This window comes from Salmo salar, chromosome ssa03 (genome assembly GCF_905237065.1).
Source record: "Salmo salar chromosome ssa03, Ssal_v3.1, whole genome shotgun sequence".
Classification (NCBI taxonomy): Eukaryota; Metazoa; Chordata; class Actinopteri; order Salmoniformes; family Salmonidae; genus Salmo; species Salmo salar.
In genome coordinates this window covers 74,383,557-74,404,844 of record NC_059444.1, presented here as the reverse complement: position 1 = coordinate 74,404,844, position 21,288 = coordinate 74,383,557, and the positions used below count along the sequence as shown (strand labels likewise).

General features: G+C 41.2%; 1 protein-coding gene across 1 annotated transcript in view; it reads right to left on the bottom strand.

Moving 5' to 3' along the window:
• The window catches only part of LOC123741710 (phospholipid phosphatase 3), a 31,508-nt gene extending 20,829 nt beyond the window's left edge, over window positions 1-10,679 (bottom strand). The window contains exon 1 of the mRNA XM_045715412.1: window positions 9,787-10,679. Coding sequence (XP_045571368.1) covers window positions 9,787-9,991 — 205 coding nt within the window. The 5' untranslated portion in view covers window positions 9,992-10,679. The remainder of the gene's footprint in view (window positions 1-9,786) is intronic.
• Between the last annotated feature and the right edge of the window lie 10,609 nt (window positions 10,680-21,288).

Below are 21,288 nucleotides of genomic sequence, written 5' to 3'. Positions count from 1 at the left end.
TTGATGGTTTGTAATTGGTCACTGTAATTGATGGTCACAAACCACTCAAGACTTCAGATCACCTTCCAATTACTTTTAAGGGCCCAAATAACTGTGATGACAGAGTGAGGACCACCTGTGCTGGAGAGAGAGACAGGAAACCGAACAGGAGGCAGGCAAGCAGACTTGTCTCAGCCTGCCCACAGGTACGTCAATGACTGACCCATCACTTCTGACCCTGCCTATGCTGCTGGACGCCGTGTCTCTAGCATAGCATGGCCACAGGACATGGATTCTGTTCAGACCTGAGCTCTTCTTTTGAAAGCTCAATAATGCGTGCAGGAGGAATGCACACACACACAGATTGAGACATCCATATGCTTTAGAGACATACTGACAAAGTAGAAAAATGCTCTCTCTGTGAAACATCAATCATCTCACTTAGATGTATTTTTGATCTGGGGGACAGTATTACCTGGTCACACACACGGTCACACACGGTCACACACGGTCACACACATACGTATTTAAGTCAAAGCCAAAGTGAAAGCCTTCATTATGAAGTGATCCTGGTTTTAGGCTCTGATTAACAGTCATTCATAATGCCATACCACCGTGTTTATAACAGTCATTCATAATGCCATACCACCGTGTTTATAACAGTCATTCATAATGCCATACCACCGTGTTAATAACAGTCATTCATAATGCCATACCACCGTGTTAATAACAGTCATTCATAATGCCATACCACCGTGTTAATAACAGTCATTCATAATGCCATACCACCGTGTTAATAACAGTCATTCATAATGCCATACCACCGTGTTAATAACAGTCATTCATAATGCCATACCACCGTGTTAATAACAGTCATTCATAATGCCATACCACCGTGTTTATAAGTCATTCATAATTCCATACCACCGTGTTAATAACAGTCATTCATAATGCCATACCACCGTGTTAATAACAGTCATTCATAATGCCATACCACCGTGTTAATAACAGTCATTCATAATGCCATACCACCGTGTTAATAACAGTCATTCATAATGCCATACCACAGTGTTAACGTGTTTACTTCGCTGCAGTAAACACTTAAAAGGAAAGTACTGTCTGAGACAGAAGGGACCACACTGAGCAAAGAAGTGGATTCACTCCTAACTTATAAGGCCATTAGAATGCGATGCCTTGGGGGAATTCCAGAGTGACAGTAATAAATGAGTCCCTTGACAGGCCAGATAACGAGGGGTCAACAGCCTGAGGAATCTGCTGCTGACATTTAGGGAAAATTAGGATGGAACTCCCTGAGACAAGGCATACTGTTGGAGAGGAGACAACTAGAGACAAGGCATACTGTTGGAGAGGAGACAACTAGAGATACGACATACTGTTGGAGAGGAGACAACTAGAGACAAGGCATACTGTTGGAGAGGAGACAACTAGAGACAAGGCATACTGTTGGAGAGGAGACAACTAGAGACAAGGCATACTGTTGGAGAGGAGACAACTAGAGACAAGGCATACTGTTGGAGAGGAGACAACTAGAGACAAGGCATACTGTTGGAGAGGAGACAACTAGAGACAAGGCATACTGTTGGAGAGGAGACAACTAGAGACAAGGCATACTGTTGGAGAGGAGACAACTAGAGACAAGGCATACTGTTGGAGTTGAGACAACTAGAGACAAGGCATACTGTTGGAGAGGAGACAACTAGAGACAAGGCATACTGTTGGAGAGGAGACAACTAGAGACAAGGCATACTGTTGGAGAGGAGACAACTAGAGATACGACATACTGTTGGAGAGGAGACAACTAGAGATACGACATACTGTTGGAGAGGAGACAACTAGAGATACGACATACTGTTGGAGAGGAGACAACTAGAGACAAGGCATACTGTTGGAGAGGAGACAACTAGAGACAAGGCATACTGTTGGAGAGGAGACAACTAGAGATACGACATACTGTTGGAGAGGAGACAACTAGAGACAAGGCATACTGTTGGAGAGGAGACAACTAGAGACAAGGCATACTGTTGGAGAGGAGACAACTAGAGACAAGGCATACTGTTGGAGAGGAGACAACTAGAGACAAGGCATACTGTTGGAGAGGAGACAACTAGAGACAAGGCATACTGTTGGAGAGGAGACAACTAGAGACAAGGCATACTGTTGGAGAGGAGACAACTAGAGACAAGGCATACTGTTGGAGAGGAGACAACTAGAGACAAGGCATACTGTTGGAGAGGAGACAACTAGAGACAAGGCATACTGTTGGAGAGGAGACAACTAGAGATACGACATACTGTTGGAGAGGAGACAACTAGAGACAAGACATACTGTTGGAGAGGAGACAACTAGAGACAAGGCATACTGTTGGAGAGGAGACAACTAGAGACAAGGCATACTGTTGGAGAGGAGACAACTAGAGATACGACATACTGTTGGAGAGGAGACAACTAGAGACAAGACATACTGTTGGAGAGGAGACAACTAGAGACAAGACATACTGTTGGAGAGGAGACAACTAGAGATACGACATACTGTTGGAGAGGAGACAACTAGAGATACGACATACTGTTGGAGAGGAGACAACTAGAGACAAGGCATACTGTTGGAGAGGAGACAACTAGAGACAAGGCATACTGTTGGAGAGGAGACAACTAGAGACAAGGCATACTGTTGGAGAGGAGACAACTAGAGATACGACATACTGTTGGAGAGGAGACAACTAGAGATACGACATACTGTTGGAGAGGAGACAACTAGAGATACGACATACTGTTGGAGAGGAGACAACTAGAGATACGACATACTGTTGGAGAGGAGACAACTAGAGACAAGGCATACTGTTGGAGAGGAGACAACTAGAGATACGACATACTGTTGGAGTGGAGACAACTAGAGACAAGGCATACTGTTGGAGAGGAGACAACTAGAGACAAGGCATACTGTTGGAGTTGAGACAACTAGAGACAAGGCATACTGTTGGAGAGGAGACAACTAGAGATACGACATACTGTTGGAGAGGAGACAACTAGAGATACGACATACTGTTGGAGAGGAGACAACTAGAGACAAGGCATACTGTTGGAGAGGAGGCAACTAGAGATACGACATACTGTTGGAGTTGAGACAGAGACAACTAGAGACAAGGCATACTGTTGGAGAGGAGACAACTAGAGATACGACATACTGTTGGAGAGGAGACAACTAGAGACAAGGCATACTGTTGGAGAGGAGACAACTAGAGACAAGGCATACTGTTGGAGTTGAGACAACTAGAGATACGACATACTGTTGAAGAGGAGACAACTAGAGATACGACATACTGTTGGAGAGGAGACAACTAGAGACAAGGCATAGTGTTGGAGAGGAGACAACTAGAGATACGACATACTGTTGGAGAGGAGACAACTAGAGATACGACATACTGTTGGAGTTGAGACAGAGACAACTAGAGACAAGGCATACTGTTGGAGTTGAGACAACTAGAGACACGACATACTGTTGGAGTTGAGACAGAGACAACTAGAGACACGACATACTGTTGGAGTTGAGACAGAGACAACTAGAGACACGACATACTGTTGGAGTTGAGACAGAGACAACTAGAGACAAGGCATACTGTTGGAGTTGAGACAACTAGAGACACGACATACTGTTGGAGTTGAGACAGAGACAACTAGAGACAAGGCATACTGTTGGAGTTGAGACAGAGACAACTAGAGACAAGGCATATTGTTAATTCACAATATAGCTGATGATAGTGACGCCAATCATATCTATCAAGAAAGAACCAAAAGTATATTTTTATTGTTATTTATTTTATTTAACCTTTATTTAACTAGGCAAGTCATTTAAGAACAAATTCTAATTTACAATGACGGTCTACCAAAAGGCAAAATACCTCCTGCAGGGACAGGGATTTTTTAAATAAATAAATATATAAATAAATAAAAATAACATATGAATATAGGACAAAACACACATTACAACAAGAGAGACAACACAACACTACATAAAGAGAGACCTAAGACAACAACATAGCAAGGCAGCAACACATGACAACACAGCACGGTAGAAACACAACATGGTAGCAGCACAAAACATGGTACAAACATTATTGGGCACAGACAACAGCACAAAGGGCAAGAAGGTAGAGACAACAATGCATCACACAAAGCAGCCACAACTGTCAGTAAGAGTGTCCATGATTGAGTCTTTGAATGAAGAGATGGAGACAAAACTGTCCAGTTTGAGTGTTTGTTGCAGCTCGTTCCAGTCGCTAGCTGCAGCGAACTGAAAAGAGGAGCGACCCAGGGATGTGTGTGCTTTGGGGACCTTTAACAGAATGTGACTGGCAGAACGGGTGCTGTATGTGGAGGATGAGGGCTGCAGTAGATATCTCAAATAGGGGGGAGTGAGGCCTAAGAGGGTTTTATAAATAAGTGTCACGTCCTGACCATAGTAAGATGTGATTTTCTATGGTAGAGTAGGTCAGGGCGTGACAGGGGGTGTTTTGTGTTTTTCTATGTTTTGTATTTCTATGTTTAAGTTCTAGTTTTTCTATTTCTATGTAGGATTTTTGGGGGCTGATCTCCAATTAGAGGCAGCTGGTCCTCGTTGTCTCTAATTGGAGATCATACTTAAGTCGTTTTTTTTTTCACCTGTGTTTGTGGGAAGTTGTTTTTTATTTAGTCTCTGTACCTGACAGAACTGTGCGCTGTCGTTTTTTCCTCTTTGTTATTTTGCTTCAGTATTTTCAGTTATAATAAATTATCATTATGAGCACTCAACACGCTGCGCTTTGGTCCCCTCTCTACGATAGCCGTTACAATAAGCATCAACCAGTGGGTCTTGCGACGGGTATACAGAGATGACCAGTTTACAGAGGAGTATAGAGTACAGTGATGTGTCCTATAAGGAGCATTGGTGGCAAATCTGATGGCCGAATGGTAAAGAACATCTAGCCGCTCGAGAGCATCCTTACCTGCTGATCTATAAATTATGTCTCCGTAATCTAGTATGGGTAGGATGGTCATCTGAATAAGGGTTAGTTTGTCAGCTGGGGTGAAAGAGGAGTGATTACGATAGAGGAAACCAAGTCTAGATTTAACTTTAACCTGTTGGGGCTAGGGGGCAGTATTTGCACGGCCGGATAAAAAACGTACCCGATTTCAACTGGTTACTACTCTTGCCCAGAAATGAGAATATGCATATAATTAGTAGATTTGGATAGAAAACACTCTAAAGTTTCTAAAACTGTTTGAATGGTGTCTGTGAGTATAACAGAACTCATATGGCAGGCCAAAACCTGAGAAGATTCCATACAGGAAGCGCCCTGTCTGACAATTTATTGTCCTTCTGTAGCCTCTCTATCGAAAATACAGCATCTGTGCTGTAACGTGACATTTTCTAAGGCTTCCACTGGCTCTCAGAAGGCGCCAGAAAGTGTAATGAGATGTCTGCAGTCTCTGGGCAAAGAACAGCAGCAGAGTTTGTTACTGGTCAGGCTGGGGACAGTGACACTGGAGATGCGCGTTCATGTGAATTCTCCATTTTGTTCTTTCAGTCTTTGAATGAATACAACGTCGCCCGGTTGGAATATTAGCGCTATTTTATGAGAAAAATCGCATAAAAATTGATTTTAAACAGCGTTTGACATGCTTCGAAGTACGGTAATGGAATATTTAGATTTTTTTTGTCACGAAATGCGCTCGCGCGTCACCCTTCGGATTGTGACCTGAACGCAGGAACAAAACGGAGCTATTTCAATGTAACTATGGATTATTTCGAACTAAAACAACATTTGTTGTTGAAGTAGAAGTCCTGGGTGTGCATTCTGACGAAGAACAGCAAAGGTAATCCAATTTTTCTTATAGTAAATCTGAGTTTGGTGAGGGCCAAACTTGGTGGGTGTCAAATTAGCTAGCCGTGATGGCCGGGCTATCTACTCAGAATATTGCAAAATGTGCTTTCACCGAAAAGCTATTTTAAAATCTGACACAGCGATTGCATAAAGGAGGTCTGTATCTATAATTCTTAAAATAATTGTTATGTATTTTGTGAACGTTTTATGCTGAGTAATTAAGTAAATTCACCGGAAGTTTGCGGTGTGTGTGCTAGTTGCTAGTTCTGAACATCACATGCTAATGTAAAAAGCTGGTTTTTGATATAAATATGAACTTGATTGAACAAAACATGCATGTATTGTATAACATAATGTCCTAGGAGTGTCATCTGATGAATATCATCAAAGTTTAGTGCTGCATTTAACTGTGTTTTTGTTTTTGTGACATATATGCTTGCTTGAAAAATGGCTGTGTGGTTATTTCTGGCTATATATTCTCCTAACATAATCTAATGTTTTGCTTTCGCTGTAAAGCCTTTTGAAATCGGACAATGTGGTTAGATTAACGAGAGTCTTATCTTTCAAATGGTGTAAAATAGTCCTATGTTTGAGAACTTTGAATTATGACATTTTGTGGTTTTAAATTTGGCGCTCTGATGTGTATAGTGCGGGACGATTTAGTCCCACCTACCCTAGAGAGGTTTTAACCTGCAGATTTTATATGATCTGAGAGAAGGACAGTGTACTGTCTAGCCATACTCCCAAGTACTTGTATGAGGTGACTATCACAAGCTCTAAACCCTCATAGGTAGTAATCACACCTGTGGGAAGAGTGGCATTCTTCTTACCAAACCACATGACCTTTGTTTTGGAGGTGTTCAGAACAAGCTTTGTTGTAGAGCATTTAACACAAAATCCGGGGAGGGGCCAGCTGAGTATAAGACTGTATCATCTGCATATAAATGGATGAGAGAGCTTCCTACTGCCTACTTCCTACTAAATTAACAAGGCTGATGCCAGAAGAGGATGATGCCAGAGGTGATGGTGGTGAATGGGGGAAGATGATGATACCAGAGGTGAAGGTGGTGAATGGGGGAAGATGATGATACCAGAGGTGATGGTGGTGAATGGGGGAAGATGATGATACCAGAGGTGAAGGTGGTGAATGGGGGAAGATGATGATACCAGAGGTGAAGGTGGTAAATGGGGGAAGATGGTGATACCAGAGATGATGGTGGTGAATGGGGGAAGATGATGATACCAGAGGTGAAGGTGGTGAATGGGGGAAGATGGTGATACCAGAGATGATGGTGGTGAATGGGGGAAGATGATGATACCAGAGATGATGGTGGTGAATGGGGAAGATGATGATACCAGAGGTGAAGGTGGTGAATGGGGAAGATGATGATACCAGAGGTGATGGTGGTGAATGGGGGAAGATGATGATACCAGAGATGATGGTGGTGAATGGGGGAAGATGATGATACCAGAGGTGAAGGTGGTGAATGGGGGAAGATGATGATACCAGAGGTGATGGTGGTGAATGGGGGAAGATGATGATACCAGAGATGATGGTGGTGAATGGGGGAAGATGATGATACCAGAGATGAAGGTGGTGAATGGGGAAGATGATGATACCAGAGGTGAAGGTGGTGAATGGGGGAAGATAATGATACCAGAGGTGAAGGTGATGAATGGGGGAAGATGATGATACCAGAGATGATGGTGGTGAATGGGGGAAGATGATGATACCAGAGGTGATGGTGGTGAATGGGGGAAGATGATGATACCAGAGGTGATGGTGGTGAATGGGGGAAGATGATGATACCAGAGGTGATGGTGGTGAATGGGGGAAGATGATGATACCAGAGATGATGGTGGTGAATGGGGGAAGATGATGATACCAGAGGTGATGGTGGTGAATGGGGGAAGATGATGATACCAGAGGTGATGGTGGTGAATGGGGGAAGATGATGATACCAGAGATGATGGTAGTGAATTGTGGAAGATGATGGTAAGCAGTCCATGCTGCCCTTTGTCTTGAGAGACTTTAAAAAGACACTTTCTAAATCTCTCACTTCCTCTCACTCATGTTCTTTCAAGCATGCAACCTGGTGATTGAGTTAATCCTAGTGTTGCAATGCAACCAGCTGTCAGGGATAAGGAAAGTGAACACCAGCCCACGTGTTCTCATTAGGCTGAGCTAAGAAGAACTGAAAAAGTATATTTCCTTCCCATCTTCTGACTCTGGGGCAGTCAGTCTCTGTCTGGCACTTACCAGCCACTTCCTAAACACTTAGGTGAGTGTCAAGCATGCTACCTAGCAGAGGAGACAATAGCATACCTGCAGGCAAGGAGGAATAACAGGCTGTACGGTGAGAGTGAACCTGTCTGTCAGTGTGTTTGTCTGGGAAGCAACAGGCAGCTCGTAAGCGCCAACGGTGCGCTGGCAGACCTGTCTGTCTGCCTGGACGGGTTCCGCCTTATAGTCCTGTTTGTGTCATGTTAACGACTTCAAAACAAACCACTCTTCCCTGCTTTCACATAGTGCCAGCACCAGAGAGGCTGATCGACACCCCATTTCATTTCAGGGGTGTAGTTAGGCACACAATTGTGTTTCACTCATGTTAGTTGAGGAGTAACCAATGATAACTACCACAAAGTAGAAATCCAATAGTCCCTCTGTGTTTGTGCGTTGTGATTGTCAGATTGCCTCATGTTCCACATTATGGCTTAACACTGCTAACCCTATCAGCATTCAAACTGTAGGGCCATTATCTAATGCTTTATTGAATTATATAATAGCCTCATAATTTCGCAGAATAACTTTGCTGCACACATTACAGATATTGTTGCCAAGTACCTCAACTGTCCATGGAGTTGAGTGCAGACTAGAGTTCCTTAAATGAACCTCTGACTCGCGATATGTCAATAATTTAAAAAAAATGTCATTCTTAAACCCTAATCATGTACCTATGTTTGTCCTCTGTTGTTGCGTGCCTTTCTTTGTTTGCTGAATCCATTTTTGTTTTATTCAACGTTAATCAAATACAACCACTGACTGTTTCCTCATTGCTGGTGCTCTAAGATGGCAACTCAGCCGCGAATGTCAATTGAATCTCAACAAGGAAAACATCTGTGGTTGTATTTGATTAACGTTTTATAAAAAATGTATGGATTTCAGCAAAGAAATGCACGCAACAAAGGACAAACATAGGTAGGCCTACAAGGTAAGTATCGAGGTATAGCGACTAGGAGTTGGAGGTTCAATTCAAAAGCTCTAGAATGTGCTCAACTCAGTGGAGTTTAGATACTTGGCAAGGGATAATGCTGTAGTGAAGCAAGGCAAACAATGAACAAATGTAATTTGAACACAAGCAGGGAAGGGGTAGCAACATGTTTTATTCTAATGTTCTTTTCTTGAGAACCCCATGGATGGTTGTCATGGGAACTCAAGAATATCCCGGGACAACACTCCTGCCAGCTTTTCTTCAGTGCTTAGCTTGGAATACAGACAAACTCCTTTTTGCCCTTTTGGTTAAGTGCTGAATTGGCTTTTGAAAGGACTTATTCTTGCATTGTGACCTGTTGAACTGCTAGACCTGTTGCACTTTGCCGTTGGTTCTTCTCCTTAACTACTTGTGCTAATAAATGTAATGCGTTTAATTAAATGGTCGTCTATCATCACTTGGACAACGTGAGAGCCGTCCTAGATTTATGTGCAATAATTGCCCATCCTGTGGCATGCATACTATTAATTATATTCATGTTAATGATATTGACCTCTGCATATTTCCTAGGAAATAAAATGGAAATACTGAGACAGGCAAAACATTTAATTAAAGCAAAGCAGACAATCATGTCATGCTGCTACATTGAGATTCAGTCAAATAAAAAGGGTAAAAGGGTGAAATAATATGCAAATGGGGGTTCACCATAATTCTTACCTACAAACAGACAGAAAACATCCAAGACGACCAGCATCTTTCTCTTGGTACAGAGTGAACTGTCTGCAGGTTCTGCAAGGATGTGATTCTTCCCAGCGCCGTTTTCCTTCATCGCCTCCCCGGCTCCCCCGTTGTCGGCTAAACGCTGCTGAAGCTCAGCGTCCCGAGGAAGAGTACTAGTGTGTGTCGAGTTGAACTTTTGCATATTGTCTCTTGTTTAAAATACAACTTTGATGTTGTCTTGTTGCTGTTTACTGACAGTAACGTTAAGTATCCCAAAGGTGAACATTCAGTCCCGTCCAACGTTGAAAAATACAAATGAATGATGGCTGACTAACTTTTTAGCTAGCTAGCTGTTATTGAAAACCATGTCCAACAACCACAAAAGTTAAACTTGACAGTTATCAAACCGTTAGCAACAAGCTTATCTGTGAAATGTAAGACAAGTTCGACGATAGCGTAAAGAAGAGTAAAGATAAACTGAAAGAGAAGTGTTCTTGCTTCAGTTCACTGAGGTGTTGCGAGCTAAAGCGCTCACTGTCCCACTGTATCGTGTTCTCTGTTCAAAGTCTTCAACTACTGTAGCTGGCTAGCCACGTTACATCATGATACGTTACCCTAAAACCAACTAAATCAATATTTTAAAAGAATAACTTGCAAAACACGCATTGTTCAATTCGTCTGTCAACTTTCAAACTTGCCCATATGTCATTCATTCAACTATTCCAAATGCCCTCTCCATGTGTTGGACTATTTTCTGTTCAGTCCTCCTGTTCCCTCGCATTTTGTCCCTCCCCAAAACTAGGCAGACCCCCAGGAGTTTGTTTTGCAAAATGTGTATATCTCCTTTGCTCCAGTCGCACCCTCTGACAACCCACCCCCACTTGTTAGTTAAATACAGTAGTTAACCAAATAGCTACCCGGACTATTTGCATTGACCCTTTTTGCACTAACTTTGACTCAACTCATACACTGCTGCTACTGTTTACTATCTGTCACTGTATGTACAGTACATATCTTCCTCAATGACCTCGCACGAGTACCCTGCACATCGACTCGGTACTGGTATCCCTTGTATATTGCCAAATTATCGTTACTCATTGCGTATCTATTATTATTATGTGTTTTACTTTTCTATAATTTCTCTATTTTCTTTCTCTCTGCATTGTTGGGAAGTAAGCATTTCACTGTTACTCCACACCTGTTGTTTCCGAAGCATGTGACGAATAAAATTTGATTTGATTATCTTACTTTTTTGTTTGTTTTACACTAATAGCTTTGTTTATTTGTTTTATTTGTTAACATCTATGTAATGCTAGAATCAATACTATATTTGAGAGAGAATTAAGAGTATAGAGAAATATATAAATGTTTATTTAATTGCATACATTTTTATTTCAGTGTGCTTTGATGAACTGTGGTTTGTGTATTAAATTAGGTTAGTAATCACATCTAATTGTATTTGGCACATGCTTCTTAGACAACAGGTATAGACTAACAGTGAAATGCTTACTTAATGGTCCTTTTCCAACAATGCAGAGTTAAAGATAAAATAAAATAGAAACAGTGACATGAGGAATAAATACACAGTGAATAACAAATAAAAATAACATGGCTATATTTAGGGAGTAGAACATAACATGGCTATATATAGGGAGTAGAACATAACATGGCTATATATAGGGAGTAGAACATAACATGGCTATATTTAGGGAGTAGAACATAACATGGCTATATTTAGGGAGTAGAACATAACATGGCTATATTTAGGGAGTAGAACATAACATGGCTATATTTAGGGAGTAGAACATAACATGGCTATATTTAGGGAGTAGAACATAACATGGCTATATTTAGGGAGTAGAACATAACATGGCTATATTTAGGGAGTAGAACATAACATGGCTATATTTAGGGAGTACCAGTACGAGTCTACTGTATGTGCAGGGGTACGAGGTAATTGAGGTAGCTACTGTATGTACTGTACATAAAGGTAGGGGTAAAGTGACTAAGCAACAGGCTAAATTAGACAGTAGCAGCAGCATGTGTGTGTGTGTGTGTGTGTGTGTGTGTGTGTGTGTGTGTGTGTGTGTGTGTGTGTGTGTGTGTGTGTGTGTGTGTGTGTGTGTGTGTGTGTGTATGGTGTCAGTATGCATGTGTGCATGTTATGTGGGTGTGGATGTATGCAGTTTGTGTTGTGGTGTCAGTGTAAGTATGGGTGAGTAGATTTGTGTGTAATGAGAGATTCCATTATGTTTCCCAGGCCTACTTAAATTAGAAAAATGAAAAGCGTGAGAAAATGTTGCCCTTTGCCTTACACTTCAAATGTCATTGTTTGCCCAACAATATCTAATCCTTCCTTTGATCAAATAAATGGATGCATCTCCAGCATCAGTTACTTTCCTGGTCAGTGAAGGTCTAATGGGAGACCATGCAGTAGACCCTATGCCTACCTGTCTATTCAATGCACATCTCCAACCCTGAATGTCTCTGCTAAAATGGTTTGTATAGGCCTAACACAGTTATTAGCATATATCTTACGACTGTCTTGTAGATGAGAATTCCTTCAAATGTATACTTTCTGATCAGTCTCAGATTTTTCCTTACACAGTATGGAATAGCAGGGACAAGAGGTAGGAGAGTGCCACCACCTGGTGAGAAGTACAGAAATTGCCACCTCCTTCTTTTCAGAATTGTATATTAAGGTTTATTAGAGACAGACTACACAAGGTAAAATAACTACAAATTCGTGCAGTAGTTTTACATGATTGGTCTACAACTGCTTGCACAGGAAACATCAAACTAGGCAGCTATGTTCATGAATCAAACACATTTACTCACACGCAGGCCAATGTTTCTCAAGTCCCTCACCAGTTGTGGGAAAGGAGCCTGGCTTGCAAGGTCACTTCTTCTCACGTAACATTCTCAGCAATGCTACAGTCAGCCGTGGCTAGGAGCCTGACAGCATGCAAGAGTACTTCCTCTCACGTAACATGCTCAGCCATACTACAGTATTGTGAGAGAGGAAAAGATGATCGAAACAAAAGTGAGAAAAGAAATGAAAATAAAATAAGGAACTAACAGCAAATTATTTAGGCTGACAGGTCTGTGTCATTACATCCTTGTCTTATTGAATAGAGCTTCAAACCCTCAACCATTGATCTGTAGAGGTGAAGAAAAAAAATTAAGTTAGACAGGACCAATAGGCAAAAAATTGACCAGCACATTTGGCATTTGCCCAAAATGCCAGATGGTCAATCCGCCCCTGCAGGTCTACCTTTACTTCGCTTTTTCTGTTCAAATGTCAGACTCAAAGGTCATGGGATGATTCCGGACCCCAGCAAGTGGACTAGATAGAAAGGTTATAAATTCACTGTCTGTCTTCAATTGAAGAGCCTAAAGCAGTTAGCAGTAATTTTGATGGCCACTAGATGGCTGTAGAAAGTAATTTACTGTGTGATCGGTGGGCCAGGAGAGATGAGAAGCCTGCAGCACAGTGGAGGCTGGTGAGAGGAAATATAGGACGACGGACTCATTCGAATGGCTGGAATGGAATACATGGAACAGAGTCAAATGTGTGGTTTCCATATGTTAGATGTGTTTGATACCATTCCATTGATTCCATTCCAGACATTACAATGAGCCTGTCCTCCTACAGCTCCTCCCACCAGCCTCCACTGCTCTAGCAGTGATTAAAGTTAAGCTCGTTAACCAGGCTTACATGTCTGAGAACACTCCCTAGTGATAACCACTATACACCTAACAATTGTAGGCTACTCAGTACAGCCAGGATTAGGGAGTAACTTATTACATGTAATCTGATTACAAAAAAGTAATCAGTTACATTAGCAGCAAAATATTGTGATCAGATTACAGATACTTTTGAAGAACTAGAGATGATTGCTACTTGGATTACCTTTATATTCATACAATATGTTTGCAAAAACATACAGTACGTGTCAAAAGTTTGGACACACATACTCATTCAAGGGTTTTTCTTTATTTTTACTATTTTCTACATTGTAGAATAATAGTAAAGACATCAAAACTATGAAATAACACATTTGGAATCATGTAGTAACCAAATAAAGTGTTAAACAAATCTAAATATTTCATATTTGAGATTCTTCAAAGTAGCCACCCTTTGCCTTGACAGCTTTGCACACTCTTGGCATTCTCGCAACCAGCTTCATGAGGTAGTCACCTGGAATGTATTTCAATTAACAGGTGTTCATTATTAAAAGTTCATTTGTGGAATTTATTTTCTTTATAATGTGTTTGAGCCAATCAGTTGTGTTGTGACAAGGTAGGGGTGGTATACAGAAGATAGCCCTATTTGGTAAAAAATACCATGTCCATAGTATGGCAAGTACAGCTCAAATAAGCAAAGAGAAATGACAGTCCATCATTACTTTAAGACATGAAGGTCAGTCAATACGGAAAATTGCAGTCGCACAAATCATCAACCACTATGATGAAACTGGCTCTCTTGAGGACCACCACAGGAAAGGAAGACATAGTTACCTCTGCTGCAGAGGATAAGTTAATTACAGTTACCAGCCTCAGAAAATGCAGCCCAAATAAATGCTTCACAGAGTTCAAGTAACAGACACATCTCAACATCAACTGTTCAGAGGAGACTGGGTGAATCAGGCCTTCATGGTCGAATTGCTGCAAAGAAACCACTACTGGAGGACACCAATAAGACGAAGAGACTTGCTTTGACCAAGAAACACAAGCAATGGACATTAGACCGGTGGAAATCTGTACTTTGGTCTGATGAGTCCAAATGTTTGATTTTTGGTTCCAACCGCCGTGTCTTTGTGAGATGCAGAGTAGGTGAACTGATGATCTCCGAATGTGTGCTTCCCACCGTGAAGCATGGAGGAGGAGGTGTGATGGTGTGGGAGTGCTTTGCTGGTGACACTGTCAGTGATTTATTTAGAATTCAAGGCACACTTAACCAGCATGGCTACCACAAAATTCTGCAGCGATACGCCATCCCATCTGGTTTGCACTTAGTAGGACTATTATTTGTTTTTCAGCAGGACAATGACCCAACACACCAGGCTGTGTAAGGGCTATTTGACCAAGAAAGAGAGTGATGGAGTGCTGCATCAGATGACCTGGTCTCCATAATCACCTGACCTCAACCCAATTGAGATGGTCTGGGATGAGTCGGACCGCAGAGTGAAAGAAAAGCAGCCAACAAGTGCTCAGCATATATGGGAACTCCTTCAAGACTGTTGGAAAACTATTCCAGGTGAAGCTGGTTGAGAGAATTCCAAGAGTGTGCAAACTATCATCAAGGCAAAGGGTATTTTATAACACATTTTTGGTTACTACATGATTACATATGTGTTATTTCATAGTTTTGATGTCTTCACTATTATTCTACAATGTAGAAAATAGTACAAATAAAGAAAAAACATTGAAGGAGTAAGTGTCCAAACTTTTGACTGGTACTGTGTTTTCTCAATGATATTAAATTCAGCATTGACAAAAAGTACAAGTTTAAATTTGTTCCAACTGAGTGAGTCTGACTACAAGTCAGAGACCACTTTGATGACGCACCTTTTGACTTCTTCTATTGCCTCAAAGGTGAAGGTAATCCAAAAGTAACTGAAACTATTCCGATTACATTACTGAGTTTGGGTAATCCACAAGTTAAATTTCTGATTACAATTCGTGACAGGTAACTGTAATGGATTACATTTAGAAAGGAACCTACCCAACCCTGAGTACAGCAAACCTCAGATGACACTGATCAACTGTCAGTCCACCCCACTAAGAGTGTCAGTGCTATCCAGGTTCCTTGGAATGTCCCTACCATAAACCCTAAACCTAACCTTAACCCCTAGCCTAAACTTAACCATAACCCTTACCTAACCCATTTAAAATGTAAACTTCAATGGGGTACAGACGTCCCAACCAGATAAATGGTACTCTGGCCTTGTACAGGTAACCATGTCCTACCAAAGGTCACGTTTGAGCTCAGGCCAACTGACATCGATACTGAACTGTCTTTTACACGGGACTCTCTGCCCCACCTCCCCATGGCAACATAATAAACTATGGCCACAGCATGTAGAGTAGTCATAAAAAAGAAAGGAACGAGGGGAAATTAACAGACATGTAGCATAGGCCACACTCCAGAATAGCTTTTCATCAACCATTTATGCGAGTAAAGTACATGTCAGATAAAAATTTTTTAATGACACGGCTGATGGAAACAGAAAATTTTTCTGTAAACTTTTCAAAATGTCGACAAAACAATATGCTAGACAAAGTGGGATCTTTCTCGGTAAAAATGTATTATGCGATAAATGTCGTTGGAAACGCTTTTATGCGCAAATATTGATATAATAACCATCATATCAAAGTAAATTTGGAGTCGCGCGATAACATGTTGGGTGGTCCTCCCACTACACTCGTCGGGAAAGCATGCAGTTTATTAGGCTACAGACTAAACAAATGATGAACTTCACAGGGTTGTGAAAGTGAAAAGTGATGAGCTTGATGCTCCTTTCCAATAAATATCCAGTTTTCTTTCTGGTAACATGATAATCGATGCTTGGCTGCCATTTGACAATCTCACTCTTTTGTCCATAATAATAATAAAAATAAACTCATCATGGTCTATATGTGCGCTCTAGCCAACAACACGTAGATAGCGCTGTTGGCTAGTGCGCACGTGCCAATACCAGAGTGGCATACTCGCTATATAACGCAATTATTGTATTTGAGAAAACCATCAGTAGAGTTGAAAATGTGTACATGGGAATTTAACCGCAAAAGGTATTTATATGTGCTATACCTCAGCACACAGAGACATCTGCAACAAGTCCATTTGATGGAAACATCTCTGTTGGAAAAATGCCATATTGTTTTTAATGCAGATTTTAGAATATTTGCATGAAAAACTGTCGCCAGTTGCATGGAAACCTAGCTAGTGATACATTTTATTTACAATTCATAACTTTCGAAGCGTCCATCCCAGCAATCTGTTGCTGTGTAGTACATCAACCAAGAATACAGAACTACGGTATGATTATGTAACCAATGAAACTGCTCTGGTTCCTCATTCCATCACATTTGGAATCCCCATAAACTAAGACATAGCTCCAAGATTCCCCCTGTCCTTTTCAGACTCCAAGCCAATGTTATTCTTGCTCCTGAGAAAGTCTATGTTTACTTATACAATTCTCACTTCATCATTCTCCAACGCACATTTCTAATATCTCTCATCATTTTCTTCATATCGAACTGAATAAAAAGAAGAAACTATACTATTACACAAAGATAAATTATATAAAAAATTATAAAACACTTTGGAGCACCTTAAATTAAATTTTGGGCAAAAAGGCAAATCATTCATTGAATCAGATGGCTCATTCATCACAAAACCCACTGATATTGCCAATTACTTTAATGATTTGTTTCATTGGCAAGATTAGCAAACTTAGGCATGACATGCCAGCAAAAAAACACTGATACTACACATCCAAATATAACTGATCAAATTATGAAAGACAAGCATTGTAATTTTGAAATCCGTAAAGTTAGTGTGGAAGAGGTGAAAAAATTGTTGTCTACCCAAGAATAGTAAAGCCCCCTTTTCTGGCTCAAATAGCCGATCAGTCAGCCTGTTTGACCAGATACAATGCTATTTTACTGTAAACAAACTGACAGACTTTCAACATGCCTATAAGGAAGGACATTCAACAAGCACGGAACTTACACAAATGACTGATGATTGGCTCAGAGAAATTGATAATAAAAAGATTGTAGGAGCTATTTTGTTAGATTTCACTTAGGCTTTTGACAGTCTGCTGCTGGAAAAACTTGTATTATGGCTTTACTCCCTCTGCTATATTGTAGATAAAGAGTTACCTGTCTAACAGAACACAGAGGGTGATCTTTAATGGAAGCCTCTCCAACATAATCCAGGTAAAATCAGGAATTCCCCTGGGCAGCTGTCTAGGCCCCTTACTTTTTCATTCTTTACCAATGACATTCCACTGGCTTTGAATAATGTATGCGTATTTATGTATGCGGATGACTCAACAGTATACACATCAGCTACTACAGCGAGTTAAATCACTGCAGCACTTAAAGAGATGCAGTTGTTTTCAGAATGGGTGGCAAGGAATAAGTTAGTCCTAAATATTTCAAAAACTAAAAGCATTGTTTTTGGGAAAAATAATTCACAAAATCTCGTAATAAATAATGTGGAAATCCAACTGGATGAAGAGAGCTCCTAACTACACGTCAATACGCCATTTGGGAGGTATTCATTCAAGAGACTGCTGTTTGGAATCGCGTCCGCTCCAGAGGTGCCTCGCACCGCATTCGAAAGGTCTGAAAGGTGTCGTAAACATCATGGATGACATTCTTGTCTTGGGTGATGACACAGAGCAGCACGACCGGAGACTGAGATAGCTGCTAGACAGACTGAGAAGCATCAACTTGAAATTGAATATGGACAAATGCAAAATCAGAATGACAGAAATTCTCTACATTGGACATGTGTTAAGCAAAGAAGACCTGAAACCAGCTTCCGAATAGGTCGGAGCAATACAAGAAAGGCCAGGGCCAGAGGACAAAGCAGCGCTTCAGAGGTTCATGGGAATGTTGCAGTATATCACAAAGTTCATCCCAAATCTCTCAGATGTCAGCGCACCACTGAGACAACTGCTGGAAGGAGACATTCAGTGGGACTTGGACTCTGCACATGAACAGAGCTTCAAAAGCATGAAAACACTTAAAATCAAATCAAATTTGTTACATGCGCCGAATACAAAAGGTACCTTACAGTGAAATGCTTACTTACAAGACCTTAACCACAATGCAGTTAAGAATAATGTGTTCAGTACAAAATAGATAAGTAAAAAAATATAAAATTAAAGTTACAAATAATTAAAAAGCAGCAGTAAAATAACAGTAGCGAGGCTATATACAGAGGGTACCGATACAGAGTTAATGTGTGGGGGCACCGGTTAGTCGAGATAATATGTACATGTAGGTAGAGTTAAAGTGACTATGCATATATAATAAACAGAGTAGCAGCAGCGTAAAAGGGGGGGGGGCAATGCAAATAGCCATTTGATTAGCTTGTCAGCAATGCGCCAGTGTTAAAGTACTATGATGTAAAAAAATTAATTAAAAAACCATGACTATCTGTGGATGCAAGCTCAGAAGGCTTGGGAGCTGTGATCCTGTAAGATGGTCAGCCAATCGCATACGGGTCAAGATCCCTCACAGACTCTCAAAAGAGATACGCTCAAATTGAAAAAGAGCTAACGGCGATAGTGTATGGCTGCAAGAAGTTTCATCAATACCTGTATGAAAAACAGATCCAGGTGGAGTCAGACCTCAAACCCTTGGAAACAATCTTCAAGAAGTCGCTCCAGAAAGTACCAGCCAGACTGCAGAGAATGCTGATGAGACTACAGAGACACAGTCTACATGTGACTAACAAACCAGGAAAGGAGATACACGTGGCTGATGCACTGAGCCGAGCATACCTGAAGGATTAGAGAGAGAAATTGCTGGATGGTGAGCTGGATGTAAACTACATCGATCAAAAACCTCCTGTTTCAGAGGAGAAACTGCTGCAATTCAAAACAGCTAAAGCAGAAGGTGAAGAGTTAAAACTGGTCACAGAAACAGTTTTAAAAGAATGGCCAGACACTAGAGGGAAAGTTGCAAAGGAAATACAGCACCACTGCACCTTCAGAGAGGACTTGAATACTCAGATGGACTGCTGTTCAAAAGTTAAAACTTGTTGTCCCTCAGAAAATGAGAAGAAATCTGAAAAATCCATGAAGCATACATGGGAATTGTAAAATGTAAGGAACGAGCAAGGGATGTTCTGTTCTGGCCAGGCATGGCTAAACAGATTGAAGATGTAACAAAATGTGCAGTCTGCAACAAACACAAAAACAACAACCAAACAGCCGCTCATGTCCCATCCAATATAAGAGAAAGCTTGGGCCAAAGTTAGAGTGGACCTCTTCCATTACAATGACACAGAATTTCTACTATGTGTGGATTACTACAAAATACCCAGAAATCTCCAAGTTCAGTGGGACAGCAAGTAAACACATAATTGCAGCACTAAGTCGATCTTCGCAAGGAATGGGGTGCTCAACGTTTTGTGCCCCAACAATGGAAGACAGCTTGTGAGTCAAGAAATGTTTTGTGAGTCAAGACTTTTCTACCAGCCGAGAGTTCAAACATGTCACGTCGAGCCCTAGATTTCCACAGTCAAACGGCCAAGCTGAGAGAGTAGTTCAGACTGAAGAACCCGTTATAAAAAGCAACATTTTTTTAACCTTTATTTAACTAGGCAAGTCAGTTAAGAACAAATTCTTATTTACAATGATGGCCTAGGAACAGTGGGTTGACTGCCTTGTTCAGGGGCAGAATGACAGATTTTTACCTTGTCAGCTCAGGGATTCTATCTAGCAACCTTTCGGTTACTGGCCCGACGCTCTAACCACTAGGCTACCTGTCTCTAACCACTAGGCTACCTGTCGGCCCACATACAGTGCATTTGGAAAATATTCAGACCCCTTGACATTTTCCATATTTTGTTATGTTACAGCTTTATTCTAAATTTGATTAATTGTATTTTTCTCCTCAATCTACACACAATACCCCATAATGAGAAATCGAAAACATGTTTTTAGAAATTCTTGCAAATGTATAAAAAAAATTAAACAGAAATACCTTATTTACATAACAAATTCAGACCCTTTGTTATGAGACACGAAATTGAGCTCAGGTGCATCCTGTTTCCATTGATCATCCTTGAGATGGTTCTACAACTGGATTGGAGTCCACCTGTGGTAAATTCAATTGATTGGACATGATTTGGAAATGGCACACACCTGCCTATATATGGTCTCAAGGTTGACAGTGCATGTCAGAGCAAAAACCAAGCCATGTGGTCGAAGGAATTTTTCGTAGTACTCCAAGACAGGATTGTGTTGAGGCACAGGTCTGGGGAAGGGTACCAAAACATTTCTGCAGCATCGAAGGTCCTCAAGAACACAATGGCCTCCATTCTTAAATGGAAGAAGTTTGTAACCACCAAGACTCTTCCTAGACCTGGCCGCCTGGCCAGACTGAGCAATCGGGGGAGGAGGGCCTTGGTCAGGGAGGTGACAAAGAACCTGATGGTCACTCTGAATGAGCTCCAGAGTTCAGAGTTCCTCTTTGGAGATGGGAGAACCTTCCAGAAGGACAACCATATCTGCAGCACTCCACTAATCAGGCCTTTATGGTAGAGTGGCCAGACGGAAGCCACTCCTCAGTAAAAGGCCCATGACAGCCCACTTGGTGTTTGCGAAAAGGCAACTAAAGGACTCAGACCATGAGAAACAAGATTCTCTGGTCTGATGAAACCAAGATGGAACTCTTTGGCCTGAATGCCAAGTGTCACGTCTGAAGGAAACCTGCCACCATCTCTACGGTGAAGCATGGTGGTGTCAGCAT